Below are 17,784 nucleotides of genomic sequence, written 5' to 3'. Positions count from 1 at the left end.
AAATAATAATAATAATAATTAAAATAAAATACACTACCAGTTTTTGAACAGTTAGATTTTTAATACTATTTAAATAAGTCTCTTCTGCTCACCAAGCCTGCATTTATTGGATTCAAAATACAGCAAAAACAGTAAAATGTTTAAATATTTTTACTATTTAAAATAACTGTTTTCTATTTGAACATATTTTAAAATGTAATTTATTCCTGTGATTTCAAAGCAGAATTTTTAGCATCATTACGATCCTTCAGAAATCATTCTAATATTCTGATGCTCAAAAAACATGTATTATTATTGTGTTGAAAATAGCTGAGTAGATTTTTTTTTAGGTTTCTTTGTTGAATAGAAAGTTCAGAAGAACAGCATTTATCTGAAATAGAAATCTTTTGAATGGTATAATGTTATAAAAGCTTTTTATTTGAGATTCATCAAAGAATGTATTGTTTAAAACTCAACTGTTTTAAATAATATTAATAATAATAAAAAGAAAACGGACAGCAAATCAGCATATTAGAATGATTTCCGAAGTCTCATGTTACACTGAAGACTGGAGTAATGATGCTGAAAATGTAGCTTTGATCACAGGAATAAATTACATTTTAAAATATATTCAAATAGAAAACAGTTATTTTACATAATAATATTTGTGTGGTTTTCATCATGCATGCAGAAATGTCCTCTGTCAGTGTTAACTGTTTAATTAATTTTTCTCTCAAACATGGCATGTTTGATTGCATTAAAAAGGCACAAAAGTAACTCCATATTTAGTGGAATGACCCTTGTGAAGCTCCAGCAGGTTTCTCTGTATTGGCTCGGAGGGGATGGATTGTTCTGCAGCTTTTGCCTCAGGCAGTGTCCTCAGTTTCCAATGGACTGCTATCGAGTGACTCTATTCATAGCCTTTGCCCCGTTCGAGGCAAGCCATGTGGCCTCTCAGCAGCACTACACCGCACATCTGTTCAGCTGCTTTCTTTCTTCGTTATCATTTAGTCAGACTCATTTAAGATGCAATGCTATCAGAGGGGATTATGTTCACCCCCTGAGAGGGCATCTCCCATTCCTGTCCCTCCTCAAGCCGCTTTCTTCACAGCCATTTTCCGTACAGTAACAATATAATCCAGCGCCCATTCTTATGTAACTCCAGCGAAGTACAGATATTAATAATCCCACGCGGCCTGTGACACACTGGCTCTGTGACATCACCGTCAGCCACAACGGAGTATGACTAGAGCACTGTGGGTAAACACGCTTAAGAGCAGGACATGGAGCGCTTTGCTGGAGTTCACAGAGAGCAGGGCTGCCAGTGTGTAGATTATTCATAGATTATGGGCCATGGTATGTACTGCTTCTGAACACAGATGTGTGGATTAAGACGTAATTCATTTGTAGATTTTTTTTAGAGTGTGTATTTTACAGTTAATCTTAGTGGATGCTTAAGTGTATTTGTTTTGTCTTAAGTTTGCATTTATTATGTTTGCTCAGATTATTCGAGATTATTGGATTCATAACTGTAAAATATCAACTTGTTTATGATTTATGTTCTGCTTGCATGGGTCATATTAATGTTCATGCTTATGCGATATGGTTCAGAGCATGTGTGTGTGTGTGTGTTTGACTGCAGCAGGGGTCCGTCCATGATGTCAGACGTCTCAGGGCGATTTGTATGCATGATGTAAAAATTGTCTGTATGCACACTTTGTGTGCTTGAGTTATGCTTGCGATTATGTAACATTGTAACATTTAGTTTCAACATGTGCACTAGAGTTATAATGTTATAATTTCTAAATGCTTTTTAAAGAAGTGTTTTATGCTCACCAAGCCTGCATTTGTTTGGTCAAAAATACAGTAATAACATTAATATTGTATTTATTTTAAATATAAATATTTTGTATGTATATAAATGTCACTTTTGATAAGTTTAAAGGAACGTTTAATTTTTATTGAAAATTTTACCATTAGGCTATCCAAGATGTAAATGAGTTTGTTTCTTCATTGGAACAGATTTGAAGAAATCTAGCGTTACCTCACTTGCTCACCAATAGATCCTCTGCAGTGAATGGGTGCCGTCAGAGTGAGAGTACTAGCTCCAAACCTTTGAACGGCAGTGTATCTTAGTACTGAACTAACTACTACTTTTTCCTAAACTGTCAAATAATGCTGTGGTTACAGTCTACTACACTATTAGGGTAATTTGTAACACTAATAGAAAAACTGAACTTTTTAAATTAGTGCATGATTTTACTGTTGTACTTTACTTTTTAAAAATACCTCATTTAATTTACTTTATTTATTTATTTATTTATTTTTTTGAAATGGTAAACATTAGGAAACATTATAATTAAAAGCTTCAAATAAAATGTCAAACACATTTAGAAAATCTTTGCTGTGAAGCAACATCAGTTCATTTAAAGGGGTCCTATTATGCTCTTTTTTTTAAAGTCTTGATTTTGTTTTGGGGGTGTACTAGAACATGCGCTCATGCTTGATTTTTCACATAATTTACATTATCACAATAAATTTCTCCCCAGCCTGGCACAAATAGCTTGATTAGTTCCGGGTTTAATAAAGTCCCGCCTTCCGAAATAGGAAATGTGTTGTGACTGGCTAACTATCCCAATGCGCTGCAACTGGTGAACAGTTTAGATGGTGTACTGCCAGTACTGCCATGCCCCTTGTCAAAGCAGTTAGCGCAAGCTAGATTAATAGTGAATCTTATGTTTTAAGTATGGATATCTTTCTTACAAAAACGCATCGATTCGCTACAGGAGACCCCCCTGTGAGGCACTTTTTACTATGGATGGATGCACTTTATTAGACTATTAGACTCTGATTGCATTTGTCTGAAAGAAGGAAGTCATATACACCTAGGATGCATGGAGGGTGAGTAAATAATATCCACATTATCAAAAAACATCATCGCTGATCAGCCTAGCCTATTCTAAGTTTATAAGTGTTTTAAAAAACACTCCCGTTATAAGTGAAGCTATCTACACTGTATGATGAATAAATAAAACCACGCACTGCACACGTCTGCATTGCATTACGGCTCCGACACGGCAACCGGCATGTTTTTCGACCCCCTGTTCTGCACACGTCTGTGGCGCGTTACAGCTCTGAAGTGGCTACTCTAGTCAATGCTTGTGTTTATACCCGCTGCGCTGCAGCTCGTTTGAAGTGGTTCTCTGCGCTGCATTGCTAAAGTTTGGCTAATCCCCCACCTCGTCCTTACCCTCCCTCCAACGATTTGAATTCGTAGGCGGGATTTAATTTAATGATATTCTAATGGACCACGTTGTGACATCATTGCATGCGGAAAACAAATGCTGTAGTCCAAAAGAGCCGTTCGTTGTAGTTCTTGGAAAGAGATTTTTTAAAAACAAAATATCTCCCTTTGGAGTGGACTTTGAGATTTGTATTTTTGTAGATCTTTTTTATGCCCAAAGATACACACCACACACTGACTAAGATTCAAAAAGTGAAAAAGCATAATAGCACCCCTTTAAATCTTCATGCATTCATGCCACTAGGTGTCAGCATAAAGTCAAAGACTGCTGGGATATAGAAGAGTCAGAAAATGAGACATGAAAGGAAACGAGCGCATCTTTATATGTATGGTTAAGGCTAAAATGGAGACAGCTATGGCTACTGGGCATGCGCACACCAATCTAACATCATTTTTGTCACACTGTACAACAATAATATGTTTTTGTATTATAGTAAGGGCTAAGTTTAGGATTGGGGCAGGTGTAGATGTTAATAAATGTACAAATTTTATTGTTTCTGGTCAGAGCTGTATCCCTTCTAGCCACAACCCATGTAGACGGATGCCATGACACAAAGTGTAATTTCTTGAATATGTGGAACTAAAACATGTAAACTCAGAGTGAGGGTTTAGACTTTTATTTTGAAACCACGATGAACAGTTAGCATGTTGATAAAGATAATGATGTAGGCTATTCTTCTGTGTTTGCTAAGTTTATAAATGATTTACCTTACAAATCTTATGAAATAACGCACGTTGCGTTCCCACTGGCAAAATGCAATCGAGGATTTTTAAAAATCCAATAATCGAATAGGAATCGTTGCAGCCCTACACTGAACCGAACAGTACTCCCAAATTTTGCTGATTATTGCTTTATTGAAAACGATCAATTATTGTCATGTTTTGGGCTGTATTACTTGGTTGAACGGGAAAAAACATTTTGAAGTAATATAGACTAGAGTATTATAGAAAATTATAATAAATCAAGAAGAAGAGTGCAAAAAACTGTCTGAGGATCATAGGCGTTTGTGGTTGGCCAAACTGAACCAGGAATTCCAGGGCAGGAATCTTGACAACATTCGTGTTTGTTCTTATCATTTCTGGTCAGATAAGTGAAATATTAGGCTAATACTGCTTGTACGTATCTTTACCACCTATTAACTTTAGTTTGTCAAACTATTGCACACTTTCCAGCTTACTAAGTCCTTCTCTATATTATTTAGCAGCTTCCACATGTTTTTTTTCCATGGTTTAGACAACATAAATTAGCAGAACAACAAATTCAGTAGTACATTAACCGTGCAATCAATGCTGTTGTTTACACCCGAGTATTTCCAATATGGCCACGCATACTGGATTCAGTTCTATTCTGTTATTTAGCACCCAATAACATGATCATAAATCAAATTATAACCAGATGTCAAATTTTATTTTACCTCAAAATTGTTTGTTTACTTTTTGAAAAATCTTATTAAAAACTTACTTCTACTTCTACTGTTACATCATGAGGATTGTAGTGATGTGAATAATAGTTGTTTATTTCTAATTGGTTAAACTGATGGTGTTACAGCTTTCCTCGGCCTATGCACGTTTAAGTGACATGTGGCTCTTTCCCATAGGAGATGATGGGGGTTGAAAGGCAGTGTGAGGTGGAGGTACTTAAACAGTCCCAAAGAGATTTACAGTGGGTCCAAAAACAGCTGTCAATCATCTCTAACAGAACCAATGGACCAGGCAAGACCAAAGATAAGGTAAGTCATTGGGTTAATCAAAAAAATACACTAAAAGACATGATCATTTATTGTTTTTGTTTGTAGAGACTAGGGTATAGCATTTTATACAGACCCAGTGTTTTTATGTTAGCTTGGTTTAGATTTTAGATTTGAAATAAAATATTCATCTGATAGCACTGTTGTTGTTTGGATCAACCACAGAGCTGTGGTCCAGGCATTATTGGATTAGTCTGTGTCCTGATCATGGTTTGGTTTTCTGAGGTCTTGGCCTACTCCTCCATCCAGAGCAAATGCTCACTTCTTCCTGAACCCTTTTCCACTCCTCCTTTACCCCACACCTTCCATCTGTTCTTTCACAAAAAAATCACAGACTACTTCCTTAAAGAGATAATTCACCCAAAAATGAAAGTTCTGTCATGTTATTCTAGCGAACGCATGTTGAAGACTGAGATCGAAGAGAAGAAATTGTAGAATAAAGTTTTTTTTTTTCTTTGTGCACAAAAAGTATTCTCATAGCTTCATAAAATTAAGGTTGAACCACTGATGTCACATGGACAATTTTAATGATGTCCTTACTACCTTTCTGGGCCTTGAACGTAGTAGTTGCATCTCTTTCTATGCAGGGTCAGAAATCTGTCGGATTTCATCAAGAATATCTTAATTTGAGTTCTGAAGATGAACAAAGGTCTTACATGTTTGGAAGGACATGAGGGTGAGTATTTAATGACAGAATTAAAATTTTTGGGTGAACTATCCCTTATTTGGGTGAGCTTCATACATATATTGAGACAGCAGTTAGTATCCTGGGGAAAAAAATAGAAGCACCTGTGGCATTTCTTTGAGTAATAGTTCCACATTTCGTTCTAAACCCACATATGTGTACATTTGACTTAAAGTTAAAAAAAATCTTAAGTTAATTTCTGTGAGATGTTTTATAAAACTTGTCTGAGTTAGCAACAACAACCAAGGTGGGTGTAGTTTTGCAAAAGATCAAATTGTACATACCATTCGGTCTTTTTGTGGCAATGTAGCCATTCAGTCAGCTCCACTCTCCTTTTATTTAACAGAGGAGAACTCGATCCTTCACTTTAACCTACAGTGCTTATGAACAGACACGTTTTCTGCTTCAGATCTGAAGAGGATGGAAATTGCTCACTTGTACTAAGGGCGAACAACATTTACTTGTCTGGAGTGTTTTAGAGATGTTAATGAGTCCTGCGATGTACTCAGGGTCTAGATGTGCTTTTTAGAGACGGGAATCGGCGCAGGTTTATATACTAGAGAGTGTTGCCGTATTTGGCTGTGGTTATGCAATGCTAGATATCCCACGAGACAGCAGAGGGCTCTTTTGGGAGAGATTGAGGGAGACAGGGAGAGAAAGAGGAGAATGACAGCCCACTTAATAATTGCTGCGGTTGCCAGGCAGCAGTCCAATGAGTATCCAAACAAGTCAAGCTTGTTATCTATCTAGTTTAAGAGTTATTTCAATGATATTTGTGTCTTGAATCTCTTTGTTTTGAGATTGGAGACGCTGATGTATTAATGCACAGCATTCATTTGTTTTCCAAGGCATTTTTGACTAAGTCTGCATTACCGATGGGAAGCACAGAGGGCAGTCTTGTCCTATTGTTTCATTGCCAAGTCTGGGGAAACCCTGAACTGTCCAAATAATCCTCCTTAATACCCTGCTGCTCCTGCATCCCTGATCTCTGATTGGCCAGCGCTGCTGGGAACGGTCCTGCCACTGCTCAGTGGGAGATAAATGATTGGTCGGACTGGTGAAAAGAGTAAGCGAGCATGGATAAAAGGAAAGAGAGAGAGGGTTCGCTGGGTTTCTCACAAGGGATCCTCATTAACAAATCCATCTTCTGCAGTCAAATCGCAGATATCTGTTAAAGCATGTAATGTGCAGAATTCTTAGCCAGTGATGAAACATGTTCTTTATGTAGTAAAAATGTATTTGTGGATGTAATACGTCCACCATGTTGGCATTGTCCTTTGACCTGGATGTTCTTTGACCCATGGCCATGGAATAGTGAAGTGTCAACTGGTTGCACACAGAATCCCTGCTGAATGGTGTTAATTCAGACATCCTTTTTATGTGGCGTACTGACTTTTGAATACCTCTGTATATAGCTGTGATTGTATTTATATGCGCCAGAATATTCCTACATTTATCAGATTTCAATTGCCATTTTCAGTGTCAGTTTTTTTTTTCCCTTTGACTTCCATTTGTGACCCTGGACCACAAAACCAGTCATAAGTAGCATGGGTATATTTGTAGAAATAGCCAACAACACATTGCATAGGTCAAAATGATTGTTTTTTCTTTTATGCCAAAAATCATTAGGATATTAAGTAAAGATCATGTTCCCTGAAGATATTTAGTAAATTTCCTACTGTAAATATATCAAAACTTAATTTGTGATTAGTAATATGTATTAAGAACTTCATTTGGATAACTTTTTCTCAGTATTTAGATTTTTTTGCAGATATTCAAATAGTTGTATCTCAGCCAAATATTTTTCTATCCTAACAAACCATACATCAATGGAAAGCTTATTTATTCATCTTTTAGATAACTCATGACTGGTTTTGTGTACCAGGGTCACATTTTACGGACAAAAAATTTTGTTCAGAAGAATAAAAGAAAAATAAAATGCATACAGGTTTAGTACAACATGAGGGTGAATAAATGATTACAGTATTTACATTTTATGGGTGGACTGTCGCTTTAACCTGATTCCCATAACTAGATGAATCCAGTGAACAGAAGGTGGCACAAAAGCACTTCTCAAGTGGCTTTTAGGTGTCTTTAACCTGTTTAATGCTGCTCAGAGGTGGCATAAAAGCATTTACACAACAAATACAACTGTCTGCTTTGACACTAGGGTTTTTAAAAATGTTTTTTATGCTGCATTACGTCTTTAAATCATATTTTGAGCAGGCACAGAGCAGCCTTAACTTAACTGTGTCTAGAAATATGAATGAGAGCTTTCGCATTTGCCTATATCAAGCAGAATTTTGGTTGTGTAAAAACATATTTGTGATTCAGTCGTAAATGAGCATTCATTTATATCTGTTTTCATGTCTGAACAAATTTATTTTCTGGATGATATTGAGAGTTGAGGTATTTAACGAGCAAGGAGGAGACTTTAAGTAATAGTTAACACAAAAATGAAAATTCTGTCATTAATTACTCATTCTCATGTTGTTCCAAACCTGTAAGGCCTTCGTTCACCTTTGAAACACAAATTAAGATATTTTTGATGAAATCCGAGAGCTTTCTGACCCTGCATAGAGAGCAACGCAACTGACACGTTCAAGGCCCAGAAAATGTTAAAACAGTCCATATGACATCATCTACGAGAATACTTTTTGTGTGCAAAAAAACAAAACAAAAATAACAACTGTATTCCACAATTTCTTCTCCTTTGTTTTAATATCCACCGCGCATTCACAAGAGTACCATGAGCCCTTCTGGGTTCTACATCAGAACGCCGGCTCCTGTGTTAGCAGCACCACACGCTTGTGTCGTGGTACTCCCATGAACGAGCGTCAAAGACTGACACAGAGGAAAGGAAATTGTTGAATAAAGTTGTTTAAAGTTGTAACCCAACTGATGTCATATGGACTATTTTAATGATGTCCTTACTACCTTCTTGGGCCTTGAACATGTCATTTGCATTGCTGTCTACACACCGTCAGAAAACTCTCAGATTTCTTTAAAAATACCTCAATTTGTGTTCTGAAGATGAATGAAGGTCTTAAGGGTTTGGAACGACATGAGCGTGAGCAAAGATGACAGAATTTTCATTTTTGGGTGAACTATCTTGTTAACTTTTCTAAGCATTAAAAAACATGACATATTGAAATCGAAAGTATGTTGTTATTGTAAGTCGCGACTCATGATAAAACAGACATGTAGTAACAGATCTTTAGTACTGTTGCGTACATTTGAATGAAAAGGATTATTGGAAAAAATGTAACGATGAGGCTTTGTTTTATCCATCAGTTGTTGAATGGTTGCAGGCAGATCTGAATGTGTGCTTGCAGTTGCTTGTAAGAAAGCAGTGGGATTTAAGCAGACTAAATGACAGGAAAAACATTGAACATCAAACATCACCAGAGAGAGGTCTGTCCTTTTTACCAGAAAGTTGAGTTATGTTTAATTAAACATTATGAGGTCTAAATGAATGGATGAATGAATAAATAAATAAACATAGATGAATTGTGACCCTGGACCACAAAACCAGTCTTAAGTCGCTGGGGTTTATTTGTAGCAATAGCCAAAAAAACATTGTATGGGTCAAAATTATTGATTTCTGTTTTATGGCAAATATCATTAGGATATTAAGTAAAGATCATGTTCCATAAGATATTTTGTAAAATTCCTACTGTAACTATATCAAAACTTAATTTTTGATTAGTAACATGCATTGCTAAGAGCTTCATTTGACAACTTTAAAGGTGATTTTCTCAATATTTAGATTTTTTTGCACCCTCAGATTCCAGATTATCAAATAGTTGTATCTCGATCAAATATTGGTCTATTATAGCAAACCATACGTCAATGGAAAGCTTATTTATTCAGCTTTCAGCTGATGTAAAAATCTCAATTTGGAAAAATTGACCCTTATAACTGGTTTTGTGGTCCAGGGTCACAATTGTTCATAATAAGCCTTTAGAAAATAGGGTGAATTTTCATTTCATGCCAACATTTTCATGCCTTTGACATGTTTGACCATAATATGGACCTTAATCAGAAAATTCTGTTCATGTAAATGTGGCCAGTGATGGGGGAGGGAATGAGAGAGAAAGAGAGAGAGCGCGAATTCAAAAACACCTTATTTGACCTTGTCAGCTCCAGTCATGGCCCTCCAGGGCAGATGGGTGATGCTCACCTGGAAGATGATGCTGAAAATGCAGATGCACGGCAGTGGGCATGCGAACCGTGTATTTACATGACAGAGATGTCAAAGTGAACCAACGCACGACTGTCCTGCTGAAAGCTGCACTGGCTCTGCACTTGTGCGTGCTTCTCTTCTGTGAGTGTGTGTGTGGGAAAGAGAGAGAGCGAGCGAGCGAGAATAGGCCAGTTGTGTTCACATATCTTATGCGTTGATCCAGCACACAGATACAGCTGAAGAGCGCTTAAAGCGAGCGCTAAAGGCAGTGTGTTCGTGTGCTGCGCTCTTCCAGCAGTGTGTGTGCGCGTGTTTGAGCGAGTGAGTGTGTGCGCGCCCGTGCGGTCTCCTCAGTACCGCCCGCTCAAACGCTTTTCTCTTCCCGACGGTCGCTAATGAACCGTTTTAAGCCCGGATAGCACGGACAGCGGACCGGAGCCGTCAGCCGCCCCTTAATATGACACAGTTGGACGCGGCTGTCTTTACGGGAATCATCTTTTAACGGAAGAGCGGCGGAAGAGGTAGAGTCGCTGTCCATCGCTTGATTTCGTGCACGCGCTCAGCTGATCTGAGAGCATGTTGTGTTGATAAGGAAGGTGTTGGATGTTTTGGTCAGAAATGTCTTTTGAATGCGCTACAATACGGTTGTTTAGTCGGTTAGTTGTTTACGTTACTGCTTTGGCTGCATATGTCATTATGGCTAGTGCGGTCGTTTGCACTATAACCTTTGAAATACATACATTAGTCCGCTATGCCGTATCAAATGTGCTAAAAACATTATTCACTGTCTTTCTGCCAGGGAAACACATGGCTGTGTGGTAGTTTTGTCCATAGCCATTTTAGATTGCAGCACTGCTGAATGTTTCTCACAGTAGCTTGTACTATTAAAGAGATAGTCCTCTTTTTCTCGTTACTTGTGAGCTCTTTAAACTCCTTATAGATCTCACTGTCATAATCAGTTGTAATTATTTGCTTTGGTAACACTGAAATTTTTAATTTTTTAACAACCTAAAGGTGATAGGTGAGGCCGGGGCTAGTTGTCACATGGGTTGTATTTTAGCAGCTATGAGATTTTGAGCCAAAACTCCAATTGCACAAATGTGTGTTTTCCATTTGAATGTTGGATTCTAGTCTAGACATTTAAATTTGAATTACTTTTTTTTTTTTTTGTAGTTTTGCCCTTAATTTGCAATTCAGCATGGCAAATATTTTGCTATAGCTGTTGTGCTTATTTACCTATAAATGTCAGGTTGTATTTAATATAGAGTAAAAAAATGTTTAGTTTATTAGTTGGAATTGTTATTCAGACCATATTGAAAATGTACACAGATTTTAAGTAATAAAAATAAATAAATAAATGAATAAATAATTATTCATTTTTTTTTTTTTTCAAATTTTTTTTTTTTTTTTTGTTAGCATCATATCAGTTGATATCAGGTCGATCTGTTTTGACAGTGCGTATCTGTTAGGTGACAGAAGCACGGCACATTTTATGCACAATTCAACTGCTAACTTGAATTAATTTCGAAGAATAATAGTATAATAGTTATTTTCCCATGACTTGGAGTTGCTTACAAACACACTGTGCTTTTTAATTATTAATACATTCTGTAATGACATGGTGTAACTCTAGCGTAATATATCTCCCTGTAGCGTGATGTGACAAGACCTCATCTGTTACATCATAGTGGAAGGTATAGATTAAAATAAGGACATGATTTAATGGAAAAAAACTAACGTTTTGTAGTGGTCTTTAACTTTATTCCCATTAAACAGGTGTTTTGTCATGTACAAACTGATATACAATACATTAATTCCAAGAACAATGATGCAATATGGTGTTAGATGTCTCACTCATGGGTGCAGTGAAGATATAGTATGGCTTTCTCAGAAAGTTTTCACTTTATGGAGCTGGTCTGTGTGGAAATGGAAATTGAATCTGCAAGCTTCATTCGAACTTTTGAGCATTTGTTGTAGTATTTAGGTAAATCTGAAAAGTAATAGGCCTATTGTCAACACTAATGCGTATGCTAATAATGATGCTGTTGAACTACTACTTTTGTTATGATTTAGGCTGTGTTTACACTAGTGCGTTTTCATTTTAAAACGCATAGCTTTTGCTATGGTTACGCCTGTCATTTACTCTACTCGACCCTCGAAAACAAATACTTTCAAAAATGCTGCCGACCCCGTTTTAGTTTGAAAACTCAGGGGTTGAGTTTCAGTGTAAACGGACCAAAACGGAGACTTTTGAAAACGATGGCATGTCTGCCCACACATTTGCTCTGCGTATCATTGATGAATGCGTAAACAAAAATCATCATGCTCATTATGAATGGTCATATGACATGCGTTTTCTGTTGTGTAGTGTGGACTGAAATCGCTTCTGAAAATGCCAGTGTAGACAAAGATCGTTTTCACTTTGCAGCACCGGTTTAAAACGAAAACGCACTAGTGTAAACAGGGCCTTAGTTTGTATTAGAAAGATTAATATGGCACTGCTGGTCTGTGGTGAAGCACTTTACGCTGAATAAACAGTCTCAATTACGTGAAATGTGTTCTCTCAGAGCTCATAGAATATTAAGAAGAATATAACACCCTTTACACACAACTTCAGTCTTAGCTCTTTCAGCATTCTCTATGTGTCTTCAAACCCCCTCAGTTTTTGTTTGTGCCAGTCATGTCATCAGTGAAAATGAGTTAAGTGCATATAGTTTGAGCATTGCAGATACAGGCTGTGGTATTGGCGTTTTTGTAGGCGAAATATGTCATTTTTGCACCACTAATGATGCATATTTTAAACAGCAGTTTGAGTCTGTCCTTTTGAAGGGGTCAAGGGACTTCAATTGGAAGATGCAGTAACTATGCTCTGTGTATGTCCTTTTCACAATTGCTTGCAAGCAACATTATATGTCACAAATATTTCATTTTATTACAGCAGATGCCTAATTTTGGAGGGCCCTTAAAAGCATGAATGGCATCATATTTTTCCTTGTCTGCTGCCTTTTATGCCACTGTGCATGTTCTCATCGGTTAATCAGCAAGCACACAGATATATTTTCCAGGCACAGATATATTTTCCAGGCATTAGGATGGAGTTAACAAGTAGGGCTTTAAAATCGATTCATTGTGATTAATTGCTTCCAAAATAAAAGTTTATGTTTACTTAACATATGTGTAGATAAAATCTATTTAATATTTTACATATTATAAATGTATATAAATATACATTACATATACACTATGAGTCAAAAGTTTTTTAAAAGATTTTAAATGTTTTTTAAAGAAAAAACTCTCTCTTCCACTCACCAAGTCTGCATTTATTTGACCCAAAGTAGAGCAAAAACAGTACAATTTTGAATTTTTTTTTCTTGCTGTTTTAATTTTTCTATTTGAAAATATTTTAAAATGCAGTTTATTCATGTGATTTCAAAGTTAAATTTTCAGCATCCAGTCACGACAGTTACATGGATCTTCGGAAATCATTCTAATATTCTGAATTTGATTATTATTATGTTGAAAACAGCTGATTAGAATTTTTTCAGGTTTCTTTGATGAATAGAAAGTTCAGAAAAATGGCATTGATCTGAAAAAGAAATATTTTGTAACATTATAAATGTCTTTACCATCAATTTTGATCAATTTAAGGCATCCTCCTAAATAAAAGTATTAATTTCTATAACCCCGCCAAAAAAATACTGACTCCAAGCTTTTGAATGGTATAGTGTATATGTTCCTTGAACAGCAAATCAGCATATTAGAATGATTTCTAAAGGATCATGTGACACTGAAGACAGGAGTAATGATGCTGAAAATTTAGCTTTGATCACGGAAATAAATTACATTTTAAAATATATCCAAATAGAATATAGTTATTTTAAATAGTAAAAATATTTCACAATATTACTGCTTTTGCTATATTTTGAAAATCTTAATGTTCAAAGCTTTTGACTGGTAGTGTAGCCTATTTTTAAATATATATGTGTGTGTGTGTGTGTGTGTGTGTGTGTGTGTGTGTGTGTGTGTGTGTGTGTGTGTGTTTATTAGCTGTCAAATGATTTTTCGCATTTAATCACATCCAAAATAAAATTTTGTGCTTACATAATATATGTGTGGGTACTGTGTATATTTATATGTATGTATAAATACTATTATATACATAGAAATATACACAGTACCCTCACATATATTATGTAAACACAAAATTTTATTTTGTAAGCAATTAATCATGATTAATCCATTTTACAGCTCTAGCTACAAGTTTGTTCATCATTGGTGTAGCCTTTTGTTGAAGCCATTAACTCCCTTTATTTACATTTTTTTTTTTTTTTAATAATAATGTTTAATAGCATAATTCTTGAACCCATGATTCTCCAGAGAAATCTGGTTCAGTTTGGTTCATGGCTTATTACAGAGCCCCACACATGACATGAGGAGAACCAAATGTATACTGAAACCACAAATTATTTATTTGTTCCCATCATTTATTAATTTGTGGCCACATTTTATTAATCCATTCCCTCTTTTTAAGTAAATAATTCCACATTCCCTCTTTCATTTAGTTAAATCATGGCCACAAAGCATATCTTGTGACTCCACTGCTTGTAACTTTATAACAAAGACATTTTCAAAATCCCTATGGGAAAAATTAATGTGCAAAAAAAAAAAAAAACAGCTGAAAATGTGGGCAGGCACTGTTGCACTCTATTATAGACCTCCTTGTTCATTTTACTAGTAATTAGTGAATGAAGCAGGTATGATGACTGCTTTGAATATAGGTCACTGTGATGCTTCAGATGTTTTTTGTACAATTAATATTTTCTGAATCTATCATACCTTGTTCAGGTTACGTAAAAGAGATGAAGTGTGAGAAAAATGGTTCTAAATACCATCAGATTAATTGCAACAATAGCAGAACACGATCCTTGTACCTCAACACAAAAACCCACTTCAGCATAAAAGGCTTCATTAGGTAGATATGGCTTCAAATTACACTAATAATATCATTAAAGAACCCTCATTTTTTAGACCGAGCCACAGTATCTGGATTCTGGTAATGCTTAGTGCTCTGCTGGCAGTACAAGGCACGTGTCTTTCTCTCTCTCTCCGCCTCATTCCCTCCATCCCTGCCTTACTTATATGAACAGCGGCAGTCATGTCCAGATTACATAACTGGCACCCCCTCCCTCATTCGTGCAGTCCAGTAGAGGGAAATGCTCACCCGGGATCTCATTATAGTGTTGTTCAACAGGGGTTAAAGTGCACTATGATCATTCATGTCCTTTCTGTGGCTGTACACTCATCATATGAATCTCATCAGGCAGGTGCTTGTTACTACAAGTCTGTCGTTCTTTCTTCCTGCTTAAAATGCTGTGTTTTTGAGATTATATTAGGAGGAAGAGGATTTAGTGTTAGATTTCGATTTACTAGTGTCCACTCTGTATGTGTGCTGAGCTTTGATTTTTGTGACGGACAGCAGTCAACAGCCTAAGCCCGTCTGGAGAAGCATGCAGCTGCTGAGGAAATGGACATGCTTGTGAATTATGAAGTATGTGTGTGCATGTGAGAGGAGGACGGGATAAGGCAGAAAGCACACAGGGAAGGAAAGATGGAGAGCGAGAGAGGAAGAGAAAGAAGATGGAGCAAAGGAGAGAGAGAGAGAGAGTGGTAACAGCAAGAGAAGACAGATGCCAGTCAGTGGCTGGTGTTTGCATACAAATGAATTTGGAAGATAATAGAGGAGGGTATATTTATGTGTGCGGACAGATGTTTTACTGGGTAGGAGTGTTTGTGTGTTCACACTTAAAGGAACAATTCAACCAAAAATGAAGATTTGCTCAAAATTCACTCACTTTCAGGTCATCTAATATGTTGATGAGGTTCTTTCTTCATTAGAACAGATTTGGAGAAATTTAGCATTACCTTACTTGTTCACCAATGTGTACTCTGCAGTGAATGGGTGCCGTCGGAATGAGAGTGCAAACGGCTGATAAAAAAATCACAATAATCCACAAGCAATCCACACAACTCCAGTTCATTAATTAATGTTTTGTAAAGTAAAAAGCTGCACGTTTGTAGTAAACAAATACATTATTAAGACATTTTAAACTGTTGCTTCTGGCCATAATTCATAACACTTCCTCCAGTGTAAAAGTCCATCCCTTGTTGTCCTCTTATATCGAAATCCACTGATATACACACATATTTTTATTGTTTTGGACTGTTTTCACTTGTAAACAGCACTTGATCTGTATATTTCTCTCCTGATTCAGGCGAGAAGACTTTCAGTGGAGAAAGCAATAGTATGGATAGAAGACCCATCGTTTCTCGTATTTTCTTTCAGAAACAATGGTTTAAAATGTCTTAATGATGGATTTATTACAAACACACAGCTTTTCATTTCACAAGATGTTAATTGATGACCTGGAGTCATTTGGGTTACTTGTTATTCTGGATTATTCTGATGTTTTTTATCAGCTGTTTGAACTCTCATTCTGACGGCACCCATTCAGTGCAGAGGATCCATTGGTGAGCAAGTGATGTAATGCTAAATTTCTCCAAATCTGTTCCTATGAAGAAACAAACTCATTTACATCTGGTTGGCCTGAGGGTAAGTACATTTTCTTCAAATTTTCATTTTGGGTAAACTATTTCTTTAAACGGTTTGCCCTAAAATGAAAATTAGTCCATTGTTTACTCACCCTCCAGACATCCTAGGTGTGTATGACTTCCTTCTTTCAGACGAATGCAATCGGAGTTATATTAAAAATTATTCTGGCACTTCCAAGCTCTAGCATGGCAATGGACAGGTGTTTCTCTTCATCAGTCCAAAACAAGTCCAATGAAGTGCATGATTATTATGTGATTATTACATCTTAGATATGGATATTTTTCTTACAAATATGCATCAATTCGCTACAGGAGGCCTTTATTTTCCCCCTGGAGCTGTGTGAGGCAGTTTTTTTTATTATGGATGGATGCACTTCATTGGACTTGTTTTGGACTGATGAAGAGAAACACCTGCCTATTGCCATGATAGTGCTTGGAAGTGCTAGGATAGTTTTAATATAAATCCAATTGCATTAATCTGAAAGAAGGAAGTCATATACACCTAGGATGGTGGTTAATTTCCATTTTTGGTTGAACTAACCCTTTAAAGGAAGTTTGCTCAGAAGTAAAACTAAAATTAAATTTAATTTTGTTCCAAACCTGTATGACTTAATTTCTCACAGAACACAAAAAAGAGATATTTTAAATAATACGCTGATTGCTCTTTTTTAATGCAATTACAATTAAGCCGCAATAAATTAACGATAGCATCAGATCTTTTCTTCAATATTGTGACATTCAACATTGTGACTGTTTTCTCCCAGATGTATTTCCTCTAAACTCTATCATTTAGCTTTGCCTTCCCAGGAGCTTTCATAATGAGTTTACGCACCATATTCGTCTTGCGTACATGTGGGAACACCCGAAGCCAGAGCGTCCAAGGAACTCCTATATCATGTAACACTCCGCAGTGAAACCTGATGTTCATGATAGTGTAATAAATCGAACCCTGACCCAGTATTCCCGTAGAGGAGACAGATCACGCTGTAATTTCCAGCTGTTTAATTGGCTTTAATTGGGACAAATAAAACACAGCTCAGACCAGCGTTACTAAGAGATAACCTTGACATTCTATTTAGCCCTGCTGTCTCACAGTACTGGGAATTCAGCCCAGCTAGTCGGCTTGCTTCAGATCTGCCTCTGGAATAGCCGCTCTTCACAGCGTCACTGATCTGGACTGTCATCAATCCAAGCGGATAGATTAAAAGAAATTATATCCAGGTTCTCCTCTGAGAGCCATGATTTGCTTCTGATTTTTAATTAAATACAAACA

General features: G+C 36.4%; 1 protein-coding gene across 2 annotated transcripts in view; it reads left to right on the top strand.

The window, feature by feature from the left end:
• Nucleotides 1–17,784, top strand: part of rimbp2b (RIMS binding protein 2b) — a 173,652-nt gene that overhangs the window by 1,574 nt on the left and 154,294 nt on the right. Inside the window, exons 1-2 of one of the 2 annotated variants that reach the window (XM_051118027.1) lie at nt 1,261–1,335; nt 4,882–5,013. In XM_051118027.1, coding sequence (XP_050973984.1) covers nt 1,333–1,335; nt 4,882–5,013 — 135 coding nt within the window. In that variant the 5' untranslated portion in view covers nt 1,261–1,332. Of the gene's footprint in view, nt 1–1,260; nt 1,336–4,881; nt 5,014–17,784 lie in introns of those variants that run through there. The other variant, XM_051118028.1, reaches the window with a different exon arrangement.

The sequence above is a fragment of the Labeo rohita genome, chromosome 8 (genome assembly GCF_022985175.1).
Source record: "Labeo rohita strain BAU-BD-2019 chromosome 8, IGBB_LRoh.1.0, whole genome shotgun sequence".
Classification (NCBI taxonomy): Eukaryota; Metazoa; Chordata; class Actinopteri; order Cypriniformes; family Cyprinidae; genus Labeo; species Labeo rohita.
The sequence above is the reverse complement of the archived record's forward strand: the minus strand, read 5'-3'. Positions and strand labels throughout refer to the sequence as shown.